The sequence below is a fragment of the Salvia hispanica genome, chromosome 6 (genome assembly GCF_023119035.1).
Source record: "Salvia hispanica cultivar TCC Black 2014 chromosome 6, UniMelb_Shisp_WGS_1.0, whole genome shotgun sequence".
Taxonomy (NCBI): Eukaryota; Viridiplantae; Streptophyta; class Magnoliopsida; order Lamiales; family Lamiaceae; genus Salvia; species Salvia hispanica.
In genome coordinates this window covers 9,641,642-9,659,296 of record NC_062970.1, presented here as the reverse complement: position 1 = coordinate 9,659,296, position 17,655 = coordinate 9,641,642, and the positions used below count along the sequence as shown (strand labels likewise).

The following is a 17,655-nucleotide window of genomic DNA, read 5'->3' as shown; positions in this document are numbered from 1 at the left end:
GAAGCTGTGAAAATGAATGAAAGATATAAATATGCATACTGTGCGTAGAAGTAGTAGTAGAAAAAAAATGTAGTGTTTCGAGTAAGGACATTATTTGGGTCAGTTTTAGTTGGGCCGACTTCAAAAAGGCTTGGGCTCGAGTCGGTCCGAGATTTAAAAATGCCCAATTGATCAATCCTGATTTAACCCGGTAGCAGAGCCCAGACCCATTTCATTTTTGTGTGGAACTGGATATGGGTCGGGCCGGCCGAGTTGACAAGTGTAGCGCCATTAACCGCCATTATATACAGATACAGTCAACACACTAGATACTAGGAACTAGGAAAGACAAATTACATACATTATCAAAGGTATATGTGGGGGGCCGCTTTTCCTTGTCAAAAAAATATAAAACAAAGATATAAATGTTCATCAATTATAAACATAATAATCAAGCTTGCACAATTAAAACCACATGCAAAGTTTTAAATTACGGTTAACACCAAAATAAAAGAGGTGCCGTGCTACCACGTGATCCCAATGATTTATTTTTCCCCCAAAAATTATTGACTTCCTCTAGATTTAAAAGGGCGACAGTAGAGCAACACTGCAATGCAATGCCCCTTTTTTGTTGGCACCTTATCTTATATATCACCTTCAACTACTCTTCACACATCTTCACAAAATGGGAAGGCCTCCATGCTGTGACAAGGTTGGGATCAAGAAAGGTCCTTGGACTCCTGAAGAAGACATCATTTTGGTCTCCTATATTCAACAACATGGTCCTGGCAATTGGAGAGCAGTACCTACTAACACTGGTATTATTTTCGCTACAATTTATTTTTCTATTTTATCTCATTCATCTTTATTTGATTTCGGATGATTCGTTTTGTTTAATTAGGACTGATGAGATGCAGCAAGAGCTGCAGGCTGAGGTGGACCAACTACCTAAGACCAGGGATCAAGAGGGGAAGCTTCACCCCTCATGAAGAAGGGATGATAATCCATCTACAAGCTTTGTTAGGCAACAAGTAATTCATTAATTTTTTTTCTATTATTATTATTTTCTTAGTTTTTATTATGTGTATTGATATAATTAAGGTCATGATTGATGATTAGATGGGCCGCCATAGCCACGTACCTTCCGCAGAGGACAGACAACGACATCAAGAACTACTGGAACACGCACTTGAAGAAGAAGCTCAAGAAGATCCAATCCGGCCTCGAGCCCCAAATGCCACCCCATCCCACGACGTCGTATCATCACTTGGCGTCGTCCGAGAATTCATCCGTGTACGCTTCCAGCGCAGAGAACATCTCGAGGCTTCTACAGGGATGGATGCGATCGTCCCCTAACAACGTTGATTTTGGGAAAACGGTCCCGAGCCACGAAAGCCAGTGGCAGAAGATCGAGGAAGGGATGGCTAATGATCATGATTTGGAAAGGATGTTGGTGTTTGAGCACCAAACCTCGAATGTCGCGGTGGCGTGTGATAAATCGTCGTGCGATTCGAGCCAGAAGGGCTCGGACAGCAGCGTTTGCAAGATCGATAACGGCAATCCGCCGTTGTCGTTTCTTGAGAAATGGTTGTTGGATGAGAGTGCAGCTCAAGTTGAAGGAGCTATGGAATTGCCTCCCATATTTTAACTATATGCTTAATTAATTTCTATTATATTTGCATATTGAGCTTAATTAATTAATATTAGCAGTAGTAATGAGCATCTGAAATTTTTTTAATTTCAGAAACTTATCTTCGTTCCAAAAAGTTGGATAACTCTATGCTGCTACACCCCTTTTTCCTTTTTACTTAGTGTTCAATTTTAATTTGTAATTTAACAACTGTTACTTGAAGTTAATCAGTATTTTTTTCATGTATTAATTATTAAATGAATTATCTAATTTGAGTGAACCAATCTTGAAATTGCAAGTGTAGGCATATTTATTAGGGCGACGGTAGAGATGGCGACTTCAAATAACAACATTTATTAAGCGGAAAGCTCTATAATAAATCCATGGCCAACCAAAGAGGGACTATCAATTTGCTGAATTATTTTCTTTTATTCTCGCTTAGGTGAGCAAATAAAAACCAAATTCAATTAGTGCTATGAAGTAAATACAAATTTGGACACCAACTTTCAATTAATATACGAGATAAATTGCATCCTACAATAGAAACTATTCATAAAGTTCACGTGCATGTAATTTCACATCAATCTAGAAATTAATCAATAGCTAGCTTTGGTTTGGTTTGGCATTACAAGATATACTAGAGTAAATAAGAGATGATGTTAATCGTAATTATATTTTATTTTGTAGCTAGGGTTTGCATGCCGAAGTATTGAATGGCCGATTTAGAAAAATATAATTAGGTTGTCACAAAAAGGATGTTTGGACAGCACAGTGTCACGAAATTCTTGCCAATCAATATGGTAAATAAATCCGTGTTTATTTCCTTGTTAATCCCTACCCCCACCAAGAGGGAAACATGTGAATTTCCTTCACCTTTCGCCCTACGAAATCGATTATTTCTAGATATTATATTCAAGATTTTTGCCTATATATATAAGTGGAATAAATTATATTTTGGGTCCATCCCAAAAAAAAGGAGGCAATAATGATCATTAATCTACATTTGCAAGCACTAATTTGGCTCCGAATTCTGTTTAAGTTTGGCTTGTTTTCGGTTAAATTGAATTGCAAAGATCGAGATATATTTTGTAAAGAATAAATAAAGATCAGTTGCAATTATGGCCTGAATTTTAAAGTTATTTGGAAAATCATGTCATAAACTTTAAAAAATACAAAAAAAAATGATTTGATTTTTCACAAGAGATGTTAAAATAGCTTGAATTTTGATATAAAAAAGTAGCCTTAATTTTCACGAAAGTTGGAGAAAGTAGTACGAATCTTCAAGTATAAAAATATCCATAATGAGGATTGAAATATTTTTAGTAAGTCTATGTTACTGGTAGCATATTCACATGGAGAGCCCTCTCAAATTTGATCATGACTGAAACGAACTTGCAATTACATAATGTTTCGACGGAAATAATATACTTCTCACTTATGTCGAGACAGTGTGCAATACATATTATACATGTTTGGAAGAGGTACCCTAAAATATTCATTAAATTAAAGTACTCAATTTTTTAATTATTATGAAAGTCTAAGGTCATTTTTTGTACTTTTTAAAAATTTGTGCAATTATAAATATAATGATAGAATAATTAAATGATATTTTAATCATTAAAGTATTGGGAAATCCTCGTCAAGATTTCACTTAACTTTCTTAAAATATCTGTATATGTTATTGGAGATGTTTTGAATATGGATCGATTTTCGACATAACTAAGATGCATAGGGCTCTCATTTGACCATCAATAACATTAATGCAACTTCAATGAGATAATTAAGTAAATTAAAGAAGTCTCATAAACTTTCTAGACATGGAATATTCGTATATAGTATAGTAGTACTCCATGTCCCATAAAAATATGAGCAATGGGTATGTCACGATAATTAAGACAAAATTGGTAAAGTAAGAGAAAGGAGGAGAATGATACTCCCTTCGTCCCCAAAGAATATGAACTTTGGTTTGACACAGTTTTAATGCATTATTGGTAAAGTAGTAGAGAGATAGATAGAGAAAGTTTTTTAAGTACTGTTAGTGGAGAATGAGTCTCACCTTAGTAGAGATAAGAGGGTTTCCAAAATTAAAATGTTCATAATCTTTGAAGACGGACAAAAAAGAAAAAGGAAATAGTGCATACTCTTTGGGGACGGAGGGAGTAGTTAAGAGTGTCCACAATAGAGTGGCACACTGGCACAGCCACAAATCCGCCCAAAGCACAGCCACAAAAACTCTTCCATAGCCATAAAAACTTGTCCAACCCTATAATGGCCACGCCACAGCCACAAATCACAAAAACTTGACCCTGCCGCCCCGTCCTCAGCCGCGAACGCGGCTCGTGCCTTTCCTCCCCACGGCCCCACCTGTCCTAATTATTACATGCATGCCTTCAACTAAAAGTCCATATTGGCTTCTATATTTCCACAATGGTGGAAGTATCTGTTTTATCCTTCTATGGAATCATTTGGAGAACAAAAAGGGCTAAGAAATGGATGTAGCATGCACATACCGATTACTGAGTAAAAATTAAAAACCAAAAGTATTTGATTCGAACATACTATGAAATATTAGGGTTGAAAAGATTAAAAAAATGGTAATGAATTCTCTCATCAACCACAAACTCAACGGTGAATTAGGAATTGTAAATTCTAGCCTCAAAACTTGGATAAAACTAAATAAATGTAAAACGTACTATTTCAAAGGAGAAGGCTTATGTTTTATATATATATATATATATATATATATATATATATATATATATATAGGTTTGTGTTAAAATGACAACCCTTCTTAAAATGACAACGTGACAACGCTTATACAACAATATTATAAACGCTACACAGCAATATTCCTTACGTGATAGTACGTGTATAGATTGTATAGGTTGCTAACTTTTTTAAATCGCTTACTAATAACTATGTCAACAGCCTATATTGTAAATGTCGATACTAAAATATTTGTATGTCAATAAAATTTAATTCATATAAATATCTTTGTGTTGGTATTTACAATATAAAATTTTCATATAGACCTAGCTGTTGATAATTAACAAATAATTAGCAACTGATATATAATTAATCAAATCTATTATGCATCTATGACTATCTTGGTTAATGTGAACCTTTTAAGCTTAATAACTTGTATATTGTCAAAGCTACCTAACCACAATCATGGGCTGGCAATGCATGTGATATAAGATATATGATGTTTATGATGAACTTATGATCCTCATGAATTGCAATGGCCTGTCATTTTCTCTCACATTGATCCACTATTATTTGTTTTAGGGACCACTTAAAGATCGAGAAATCCTCAGTTTGAATTCACAAATACTACTATACATACTTGGAATATAAACGTGGCATACACTTAAGGGGCCGCGTCATCAAGGGGAGTGCCCCTCTAATTCATTAAGCGCAATACTTACTATTTAGAGAAACGAAATACTCCTACTATATTTTTAAAGGACAGTGATAAATGAACATAAATCTACATAATTGGACATTTATTGGACATTTAAGTACTTTATATAAAAAATCACTTTATAAATATTAATTAATTTAAAGTAAATTAATACTACTACGCACTTCATTGTATTATAGATTAATAAGTCTATAATAATTTAATAAAAAATTAACTTTTTTAAATTGAACTTAAGAAAATATTACTAAATTTTTGTTAACTTAATTTTTTAACTCTAAAGCTGTCACTCATTTACTTTTTTCATTGTTATAAAATAGTATACCCCTGGAGTATTTCTTTTGAGCACGAGATTTAAAAAAATAATGGAAGCAAAATAAGAGGAATAATAAAGTATTTCTTCCAATCCCCATTAAGTGTCTCATATTTGACTATTAAGGATTTTAAGAAATTGTTTGACTTTATGAAGAAGAAAAAAATGCGTGGATAAAGTTAGTGGTCGTGGGTCCTACTTTTACATTAGTAATTTTATAATAATTGTGAGTAAAAATGAGTTAGTGGAATGTGGGGTTCATTTACTACAAAGAGTAAAGTGAAATGAGACATTTATTAGTGATCCTCCAAATAAAGAAATATGAGACATTTAATGAGGACTAGAGTAGTCCGGAGAGATTTCGAAATTTGGGATTAAATCCGCTAACCTTTCGTAATTTGAGCATGCGAATATTTCCAAAAAAAGATTTTATTGAATTTTTCTTTTTTTTCTCTTCATTTTTTCTTATTATTTCCATCGTAACATTTAAGAATCGACCAAAATACCTTATAAATGCTAGTAAGACATATTAGGACAGTGAAAATTTGATTAGAATGCCCAGTTTCTCTTATGTTTCAGCAATCTCCTTTTCGACAGCAGCAGCGCAAAATATGAATGAACAGCTAGAGCATTAAAAAGAAAATGTCAAGCTTTACGAACAAATGCAAGAGAGGGTTCGTATAAATCTATTGGAATTTCTTTTATTTGTTAGTTTGGTGGTATCAGTAGCTCATGAAAACTACCGTATTGGAAGTTTAGAACAATCAAACATAAGATTGGACAGAGAAACCATATCTTGGCCACATCCAAATTTAGGTACCAAACAATAAAGGATTCAGCTGTGCGGTCGTCTGTATCGCGGTGAAAAATATTTAAATTGGGATAAAAATATTAGTGATAGTTCGGTCAATTCATAAATGTTGTGAATGAAATAATAAGAAAAAAGAAGATTCAGCTGCACTAGTCATTTATGGTGGAACGGAGGAAGTACTTAATAATAAATTATTTTATACTAATTTATTTTAAAATATTAGGATATTTATATACAAGGGCAGTTCCAAAATATTTCACTTAATAGTTAATATCAGGATCCTTATATTGAGTCAGAAAATGATATTGAGTCAATTGCTGATATTCGTAAATCAGCAAAATGATATTGAGTCCAGAAACTGTGTGTTTTATTATGCCAATTGATATTAATGTATTTGTGAATTATTCTGATTTTTGAAAAAATTTGAAATGATTTTCCTCACTAAATTCGATAATAATTTAATAATTATCATTTATCGACAAAATATTTATAAGAAACAAAAATCTTTGTTGTGAAAATAAAAAATCTTATAGTCATCATATTAATTAAAAAAAATGGCGTAGCCATATTTGAACAACTGTACCCCCAAATTAGAATACTAATACCATGTATTGAGATATATTTATTAAAAGGCTTCTTTAGCCAAGTGGTTGTGATCCCCATTTTCAAAGCACACCTTTTGAGTTCGAATCTTTTGGGTTGCCCTTAACTCATTCCTTTTTGTTTTGATTTCTATACCTTTTTTTTTTCTCAATTCTTTTAGTCTAATAATTAAAGTTTCTATATCATTTTAATTTCAAATCTTTTTCTGTTTGTTTTGTTAATACAATTTATTTACTTTTTTCATGTTTTATTTTATTCAAACAATTGAAAGTTTCATAGCCTTTTATTTCTATAAAATAATTGGATTTACTTTTTATTTGTTACTTTTTTTTCAAACAATTAAAAGAATAGATGTAATTTTTTTTTGTTCGCTAAAACAATAAAAATAATAAGTTAATATAGTTTTTGATCAAATTCTCAACTAATTACTTATAAACTATTTTATCAATGGTGTAGCAATTATATTCATATCTATATGAAACATTTATAACTAATAAAATATCTATATTTTTTATTTTCTAAAATAATAGATAGTTTGCTTAAATTATTTATTTTCACAAGGTTCACTTCTAAAAACTAGTATTGTTATCTTATAAAAAGTGATTAAAACTTTACTCAAATATTTTATGTCCAAAAAATTTATTTCTGAATATATAATTTCTTGTTTAGTCGTTATATTCGCGTCTATACAAGACATTTGTATTTAAGACAATGAAAAAGATTGTTCAGATATTTTTTCGTACCCCCGAATCCAAAATCCTGGATACGCCACTGTCCACTAACACTATTTTAACTACTCTTCTCATCTCTCTTACTTTACCAATTATGCATTAGTTATCGTACCGTCCCAAATGTCATTTTTTTTTAGGACGGAGAGAGCATTTGTTTTAAAAAAACAAATGGCATATTGTGAATAATTATGATTTTTCTCTGAGATTCTCATCTCCATTTCCACTTCACTCTTTGTATTCTCATTTTTTCTCTTCAAAATAGTTTTTCATAGTCCGTGTCAACTATCCGACCATCCCGACAAGCCATCTATGCAAAATTTTGGCACGTTAGCTAACGTGTGGGAAATTGATATCTCAATTAAATTTCGGATATTAGTTGCCAATTTTAAAATTTATAAAAAAAAAATCTAAATTTTTCAAAGTATTGTAATATTAGACGCTAATAATCCATCAAAGTTTTGATCTTTTATTTATATAAGTAATGCGCCAAAAAAATTGACATCTCCACAAATTAAAAGAATATTTGACCAAACAAGAAATATAATAGAACTCCACCTTTTAAATGTCAATATTCTATTTGAAATAAAATATTCCATTATTGGTAAATATTTGTATAATGTACATTGTACTAAAATAAATAAATAATTACAGTACTTTTTTATAAAATAAAAGCCCGCCCCAAACACTTGAGCAACCTCTAAATTCGGTGTGATCTCAAATTATTGAATATGTGTATCTATCATACTATTATAAATTATAATGCGCATTTATGTTGATTAATTATAGCCATAAACATAGGGTAAGGTCTATAGAAGAAAACAAAGAAAAATCCATAGGAGGAGTTTGATTATATATACACTACGAAACCGACCTCACCTTCTAATATCCATGTGTTATATAGAGAGAGAGAGACCAAGAAACACACATTCATTGGCCATGTGTAGGGACTCTATTAATTTCTGATTTATTTCGGAAAGCAACACCACCAGAGTTATCAATTTTAATCCAGTTTGACAATATTGTGGGGGCTCATCCTCATCTTTTTATATTAATTTTCCATTATCATAAATCGGATATAAATTAACGATTTATTATCTCCAAACATTTTTAATGCATTGCATATGCTTGATTTAAGCAGGCGTTTTGAATCTTGATCACTTAGTAATTACGATAAGATTATGTATAGTTGATATATTGAAATGGAGTAGTAATTAGTAAAATTTTCAATTCCCCAACTATATTTTCTTTTTAATTTTCATAAATAGACAAATGAATACTGCACATGGCCTACTACTTATAATTTTGTCACTATTTACTCTCCGAATTGGAAATGCACCTTTTTTATCGTACATTTCATTGCAGTACTAGAGCTCGGTGGGTTTAATCAAATCTTGTAACTTGTTTATTTTATACGTGGTATACTTATATTATTTTAATCAACTTGATATATAGTAGTACTAATCTAGTATGCATAGGAGTATTCAACAATATACGAACAAAACGTAACAATAAAGTGCAATTTAATTAGTAAAAGTCGCTTCTATTTCGTTTATTAGTTCAGATGTTTAATCATTATAGCAATAATTGTGAAACTATTATTGATCTAAGAGAAAAAAAAATGAATTGAAGATACAAAGATCATAGAAAATGAGAAGGAGGGTCACCCTCGATCTGTTATTTATATATTGGTTGTAACTAAATGAGACATATGATAAAATATAAACTCTAAACATATAAAAATTCTAAACTATAATATGAATAATTAGAAAAGTTTAACAAATGATAAAAATAACAGCAATAAAAAATTCAACACAGTATTAATACATTGTCAACATAGCGCCAACCATTGACATTGTATTGGCATTTTTTTGTTGATATAATTTTGTCATTTATTGATATTTTCTAATGGTCAAGATCATAGTTTCGAGTTTGTACAATATTTAGAGTTTGGATTTGATTACATCCCATTAGTCACATTTCTGTGTATCCTCCCTGGCATAATTAAGTTTAACCGTTGATTGATAGTAAATTTTAAATATATACTCATTGTAAATTATATCGTGCAAACTATGCAATTCTACACAATCCAATTTTTTTTTACGAAAAAGAAACAAAAAACCTCTTAACTCTTACCTCGTTAATCCTTACCTTCCCATACATTTTACATAAATGTAATTTCCATAGTATACCAATGGACTCAAATAAGAGCACTTTTGAGTTATCCAATCATAATGAACCTAGTTAAACAGATTACCAAATATCTTGCACCTACCCGTCAATTATGTGACTTAATAGCTTGAATATCTAAATGAGTGTAGAGACGATAAAATTAAATAGCAATTATTAGGGGTCTTCCCAAATGTAGATGGATCGTATTTCAATTTATCAGTTGCTGATCAGATGCAGTACATAATGCAACAAGCCCGCAACGTTGTGCGTCCATTAATACACACTATATGTTAGAACATCCACGATAGTAAACAATTTCTATTGTTTTAGTCACATTTTTTTCTGCACAGACCACAGCTTTCCCAAACTCGCGTAATACTAGTTTCTAAAAATTTTAGCAGTTAATATCTTTTACAATGTTAATTACCTATCACTTGTGAAAGTTATTGTGTTTATTATAAGTTTGAATTTGTAGTATATCATTTATAAACCCGGGTCACAAATTATGGTAGTAGTATTAGTTTATTTATTTTGGTTACAACTGAACCACTATTAGACTTAGTCGATATTCATTCAATTGGTCATTAATTACGGTATTTTAATTGGACCATTAGAAGTCCCATTTTTGAAAAAAAAGGTTCTGATACTTGATAGCTTCCACAGATGTTTATTTTTATATCTGTCGATTCTTATTTATAGATACACTTTGATAAGTGGTAAGTCACTTGAAAAAAAGAATTAACTTTAATTTAAACAATGAATATTCGATCACGCTCATTACTCCATCTACTAGATTACCTTAGAAATTTGTTATGGAGTGAAAATGGATGGGACAAGATTATTGAGTAACTGGTTTTACATATTTTATCGTAATTTCGAAATAAGTTGATTGGGTCGAAACGACATTTTAGATTTTAGTCATTTGGGAAATTAATGGTAATACAATACTTATTGTGTTAGGCATGAAATATAAATAGCGGGATTTAATAGCTACCAAAAAATATCATAGACAAACTATCAACAATTTATAACAATTGATTATCTATTTCAAAATCGCTTGCTTTAAATTCATTTGAGTTTTTATGGTTTTTTCAGTTTTGGTTATTTTTATTAGTTACAAAAGAAAAAGGAAAAGAAAAGACACGGCACATTTTTGTAATTAGTCATCTCACATTTCTAGAATTTACTTTAATCGTTTTGAGTAGAAAACTCTGCCCGGTATACTTCCTGACCAAATGAGGATTTATACACTTGGGCCTAGTAAATTGTAGTATAAAAACCATATAATTACGCCATCTTGTCTTAACCATAGTATGGTCAATGTTTCACCTAAAGTCCATTGATGATGGAAAGAGTTGTTATATTGGATTGGTTGGTCCAGCCCGATCCAAACCCACCTTGGGCCCAACCCAACCTAGGCTGAACAACAAATAAACTTCCTAAGAATTGTTCCTCTAGCTAAAACTTTGGAACCAAAAACTCAATTCACAAAAATTTGATGAAAACAAAGAATTGGAAACATTGGATAACAAAGTGTAATGAAGAGAAAACTCATTTGGTATCTTGGACCTTCTTCAAGGGGATAAGACAATTCAAATGCAACTTTCACCAAACAAATTATCTACAATGGCTACACTACACTAGCAACACAACACAATACTAGCAAACATAGTGCTACTATTTACCTAAGCAAGACATGATCACATAAGTAACCATAGAACTAAACATGACTCTTCCTCCCAAATGAGAGAAACAGAAAACACTCAAAACAAGGCTCACAAATGATACAATAGAGCATATATGAACACATTTTCTTTTATACTATGGGCATAAGCTAGAAGATGAAAAGACTCATTTTTGGGAATATTCCCACACTCTACGCATTCCACCCAGCTGGTTGATTTTTGGTAGAGTTGCCTGGCTGGACAAACTTTTCTACTTTGCCGACGCACCCGTAGTCCAATCGGGTGGTTTGAGCCCTTGACTCTGAACTGTCACCGTTGTCATCCGGTCGGGTGGCTCAAGACACACCAAGCTATTCGGTTTGGGTAGTTTCCTTAACTCTCCCGGCACAGTGTCTAGGCTCCTTCCATCATCACTTAAGAGTAATATATTTATAGATTATCCCTCTTCAATTCCAAACTATTTAAAATATTTAATTTATCTCTTCTAATTGCTCTTTTCCCCTTTTTTCATTCTCTTTGTCCATTTTTTCTCATTTTTTTCCGTTTCTCTTTTAATAAAGGGCCAAAAACAATTAAGAAAGATAAATTAAGTATTTTAATAAAGAAAAGAATAAATAGAATAAATAGAGTGAAATACTCTTCATGGGCTTGAGGTATTTTTGTCCAAAAAAATTTGAAATAGTGAAAAAGTAATTCAAACGATTTTACACGAAGGTAATGCATCTGAAAAGATATTTTCAAATGTTATGGACCAAAGTTGATACATTAACAAAGTTTGTGGACAATAAAATATGTTCCCTCTTTTATTTATAAATAAATGAAAAAGTGGATTGTATACATCCCTTATCATAATCAGCTGGAGATTATTTTCACTGTTACACACAAATGTTTACATATTGCGTGTTCGGTTTGCAAGATTGTATCTGAGATTAAATTTGTAGTGTGTTTGGTTCATGAGATTCAATGTCACAATTCAATCATAAATGGATAGTAATGGGATAATTAGTCATAGCTAACCCCTGTAACTAAAATAATCTCACAATTCAATCCTAGATTGTATCTTGATATTATTTTATTTTGGAAACCAAACATCGCCATAGTGTATTGTATTTTAAAATTGTTTTCTTAAAAAATTACTCCTAGTACATTTGTTAAATTATAGCGAAAAATGGAAACGAGGTTGTGATAGGATGAGAATGATAGCAGAGATATTTTGAAATGGCGGAAGAGATATGCTTAGATAAAGCCTCAAATAAAATCTCTCGCAGTTTCTCCTTTTTTTTCCCTTCTTATATTCAAATATAGGAGAGGAGTATTAATTTATCTGAAAAATATCACGCAGTGTAAGCTGTGTTAGTTTCCGTGAAATGGCAACACTATCCAGCTTCAGTTTCAGCTTAATCTCTCCGAATGGAGGCATTTACAGAGATAAATTTCAGAACAATCGGACCAATTGCTTATTGTGCGGTGAGATTTTGCTGAAGAGACGACGGCGGTTGGTTGCCGGAGGGGATTTCGGGAGGTTGAATTCTGTAATTAGGTCTTGTTACAATGGTGAAGGTAATCAGAGTGATGATACTACTAGTAGTAGCAGCAACGGTGAAAGAGAAAGCAACGACAGTTCGAATTTGGCCACGATGACGCCTGCTGAGAATGAATCCGAGGATAATGCCGATGATCCACCGGCTTCTGCGTCTTCGCGGGTAAGCCAGTTCTTCAAAAATTTTGTGCTTTAATATGGTTAATGTGTTATGAAAAATAAATAATGATTAATATATACTCTACATATTATTAGAATCGTCACCAGACACCAGTGGTAATAGCTAAGAGAGATTGAAATTAGTAACTTATTGCTGCTTGCTAAATTTCAATACAATTCGAGGTAATATAGATTTATTTACAAAGAAAGCTTCTGGTTTAGCACGCTTATGAAGATTGAGTTCGAGTTGAGTCTCATTCATACTACTTCACTTGGCTCGGGAGAGATATTTATCTCTATTGCAACTTATCAAATATGGGAACTGCACTAGTTTTCATGACTTACATACAGACTTCATGAACAAGTACAGCTCTGCGAAGCATGTGAAAATTACTCCACTGAACTGCAAAGAACTTTAAAGTTGCGAACACACGTTATAATTAAATGGTTGTGGTGCAAAAATATCCGTTTGCCTTGTGAAATTTGTAATTGCGCCCTGACGGCTGAGGGTGCTGCATATAATTTAGAAGCACAGGCTAAACGTCGTATAATTTCCAAACAAGAACTTGTAGCTAACTTTGTCAACAATTTGAGTCGTGATCAACCAAAGCTTCTATCAACTCAACTTGTAATTTTCTCAGGAACCATCATTTACACCTGCCTACAGTAATTTCCAAGTAGACTCTTTTAAATTGATGGAATTGCTCGGCCCAGAAAAAGTTGACCCTTCTGATGTAAAAGTTATCAAGGACAAGCTTTTCGGTTATTCAACATTTTGGGTAACTGGAGAAGAGCCTTTTGGTGATTTCGGAGAAGGCATTCTTTTTCTTGGAAATCTTCGGGGAAAGAGAGAAGATGTTTTCGCAAAACTTCAGACTCAGCTGAAAGAGATAATGGGAGACAAATACAACCTGTTCATGGTGGAGGAGCCTAATTCTGAAGAGGAAGACCCTCGCGGTGGCCCCCGTGTCAGTTTTGGCATGCTGCGCAAAGAAGTTTCAGAGCCAGGTCAAACAACACTTTGGCAATATGTGATAGCTTTTCTATTGTTTCTTTTTACTATTGGTTCCTCGGTGGAGCTTGGAATTGCATCTCAGGTATGTTTATCTATATGGGAATATTTGTTAATTTATGGCTTATGTGAATATTCATATCATAATGACTAATATATGAACTCTGTCTGCGTCAATCTTCGTAATTAGTTCTGGTTTTCACAATGAAGGTAAGCAGACTTCCTCCAGATATAGTGAAATACTTCACAGATCCCGATGCTGTTGAACCACCAGATATGCAGCAGCTGGTTCCATTTGTGGAGTCTGCTTTGCCTCTGGCCTATGGCGTATTGGGGGTTCAGATATTTCATGTAAGTATTACTTTTTCTCCCTCCATGACTATTGAAGTCATTTGTTGTCCTTTTCTTAATTTCTACATGGAATTATTCCCTGCAGGAAGTGGGACATTTTTTTGCTGCTTTTCCGCGAAACGTGAAATTGAGTATTCCATATTTTATTCCAAACATTACCCTTGGTAGTTTTGGTGCGATCACTCAGGTAAGCATGTAGCCACAGAGAGGATCTTCTGGACATAACTGTTCATGTACACAAACTACTTATTTACATTTTAGTCCATCTGTTATTGATTTAACTTTTCTGTTATAATCTGTTTCTCTGTTTGATATATTGCTGCTTTGCGCATCAAATGTCTTTTTATTTTGTATCCTCATCTGATAATTTTATTGGACTTTGGTGCTTTTACTGGTGAACATACTACTTTGATATTCAGAAGGAAGGAGATACCATGACATAGTCATGTAATAACAGGATGTTAAAGTTCATAATTATTGTCAAAATTCTTAATACGATGAAACATGAGTTAGAGTCTATACTGTACTTGAGAAATTATGACTACTTTAATATGACATGCAATACGGAGTACATTGTCCAGAATCAGAGTCAATTTTACTTTGAAACTGTCTTCAGTTATTTCTTCTGAGATCTATCAAAACATGAAGCTATCAATCTGATCTCATTATACACTTGAAATGGAAGTATGATAAAGCTGTTTTCAAGTACCATTAGTATGTTAATAACCTTTCCAGCATTCTCAACATGTTCCAGTTTTACTCATTTTTATGACGAGCTGACATCTAGCTGCATTTGCCTCTGTGAGATCTGGCAACATTTTTCTTATCATGCCTTCTTTCTTTTGTGCCGTCTAGATTATTGTGGATTGCAGGGCTTATGTGGTGGTCTTTTCTGCAGTTCAAGTCTATTCTTCCTGATCGGAAAGCAAAAGTAGATATTTCCTTGACGGGACCATTTGCAGGAGCTGCTCTGTCTTTTTCAATGTTTGCTGTTGGGCTGCTGCTTTCATCGAACCCATCTGAGGCGGGAGATATGATTCAGGTTCCAAGCATGCTCTTCCAGGGCTCTTTGCTACTTGGGCTTATTAGCAGAGCTGTTCTAGGTTATACGTAAGTTTTTTTTCACAACTTTGTCCACTATATAGTTCTAGTAAAACTATAGTGCTGGCATTATGAGATAGTACGAGATCTTAGCATGCAATGATTTGTATTCCTTCACAATTAGAAGATATATTCAATCTTATTTTTGTTTATTTTACTTTATTGTATCTCTGTGAGTGTTGCTTTCTAAAACCTTCATCCAGCATGTGTTATTTTCTGTCACCTTGGCTATCAGTTGAATTTTTGTAGTTTCAGCCCCAAGATAAATAGTGACATTTCTCATTTACATCAACAGGACTATGCATGCAGCAACAGTTTCAATTCATCCTCTGGTGATTGCTGGATGGTAATTAGTTTTACGTAGTCCTATGTTATGTTTTGAAGAGCGTGCTTAACAATCAACTCTGTGTTTGTAGGTGTGGGTTGACAACATCAGCCTTTAACTTGCTACCTGTTGGATGTCTTGATGGGGGAAGAGCCATGCAGGTTTAGCAGTTTTCTTATTACGTTAGTTTTGTCAGTTGAGGTGCAGAATGGAGATAATGACCATTACACACAAGAATAAGTCTAGAACATTGCCTCATTTTGATTAATACTATGATGACTACAGATGTCATACACAGCTTGCTCCACATTAAGGCTTCAAATGACTGTATATAATCTACCTAACTTTTTCAATGAACAATCTTCACATATGCCTATTCTTTCAAATCTCATGAAGGAGTGGTTTCTGAATGGAGGTAGGAGTGCTCCAATCTTTTCATTATTGATGAAAAGCTCCATGGTAGAATGACATGACTCGTAAGACATCCAGGAACACACTAACTTATTTCTCAGATGGTTTCCTGATCCTAAACTTGGGTCTTAAATCCGTTATCCACCCGCTGCATGTGATAATAACTGTACACATATTTTTATGTTTATAGGAGGTTGAAGTTTGTGGTTTGGAACCTTCACATCCTTATTGCTGCTGTACATCTTGATATTTTTGTCAGGGCGCTTTTGGGAAAAATGCACTGATTGCTTCTGGTTTGGCTACATACAGTCTGCTGGGTCTGGGAGTGGTATGCCTCAACTTTTCCTTCTCAATATTAAGCCAAGTTCATGATCTGGATCTTCTCTTTGCAAAAGATAATTCTATTTTCTGAATTTATGATTTCCTGTCTGATCTGCAAAGCCCATACCCCCACCTAAAAATAGATTGTCATTCTGTTGGTCGGTGATTTTACCTATTACTCAGTATCTCCAACTGATATTTCATTTTCCTGTCAGCTGGGGGGTCCGTTATCGCTTCCATGGGGATTATACGTGCTGATATGTCAGGTATGCCGAAGCATAATGAACACTTAGAGAATAAAATATGTTTTTGGATGATAAACATTTATGAAATGAAGTGGTGATGTTGGGGCAACTAAGGGTGGTAATGAATGATGCAGAGGAACCCAGAAAAGCCATGCTTGAACGATGTATCAGAGGTTGGGACTTGGCGAAAGGCGGTGTTTGCTGCTGCAATTTTTCTAGTGGTGATGACGCTTCTTCCGGTGTGGGATGAGCTTGCAGAAGAGTTAGGTATAGGGCTTGTAACGTCGTTGTAGCTCCTTCCCGCTTGGACTTAGAATGCCATTTTTTGGTGGGATACACAGCTACTTTTCTTCCTCATATTGAACATGGTATGGTTGATATTTACATTTACCATTACAAAATAAATGAATCTAAAATCGATGATAGTACTAGTCTTTATTCTAAAAGTCTTCTTTTTTTTGTGTGCGTTTCGCATTTTGATACTAAAATTTTCTGCTTAGTGATGGGATAAATTATTATGGGTACTTTATTTTATATTTATTGACTTACGTGTAGGTACTTATTTCTTGTTTCTGGGCCTAACTATTTGATCGCTTCTGAATAAAACATCTCATTAAAAATACCAAAGTATTTGATTTGTTTTAAATTAAGGACGTTTGAGTAAAAGACTAATATGAATATTGAAATTCAAATAAAGGAGGTGACCATACAAATCCAAAGCCTACCTAAACGGGTATTGGTCAATTAATTAGTGGTCAGAAAAGGGCAAAAACATGCGTTTTTAACTAAATAGAAAATTCCTACTAATAAATACTCCCATGTTTTAAAACCCAACCTTATCTTCTGAA

At 33.1% G+C, this 17,655-nt stretch overlaps 2 protein-coding genes across 2 annotated transcripts; both read left to right on the top strand.

Annotated features, from left to right (window-relative positions):
- The first annotated feature begins 504 nt into the window (after window positions 1-504).
- LOC125193198 (transcription factor MYB60-like) lies at window positions 505-1,786 on the top strand. Its single transcript, XM_048090954.1, has 3 exons — window positions 505-797; window positions 881-1,010; window positions 1,099-1,786. Exons 1-3 carry the CDS (start codon window positions 665-667, stop codon window positions 1,625-1,627), a joined length of 792 nt encoding a protein of 263 aa, XP_047946911.1. The 5' UTR covers window positions 505-664; the 3' UTR covers window positions 1,628-1,786.
- Window positions 1,787-12,546: 10,760 nt separating this feature from the next.
- On the top strand, window positions 12,547-17,232 carry LOC125196192 (probable zinc metalloprotease EGY1, chloroplastic). The gene is made up of 10 exons (XM_048094605.1): window positions 12,547-13,045; window positions 13,683-14,138; window positions 14,264-14,404; window positions 14,490-14,591; window positions 15,303-15,514; window positions 15,801-15,851; window positions 15,922-15,991; window positions 16,501-16,569; window positions 16,778-16,828; window positions 16,942-17,232. The coding sequence occupies exons 1-10, from the start codon at window positions 12,710-12,712 to the stop codon at window positions 17,098-17,100; spliced, it is 1,647 nt and encodes a 548-aa protein (XP_047950562.1). The 5' UTR covers window positions 12,547-12,709; the 3' UTR covers window positions 17,101-17,232.
- The last annotated feature ends 423 nt before the right edge of the window (window positions 17,233-17,655 follow it).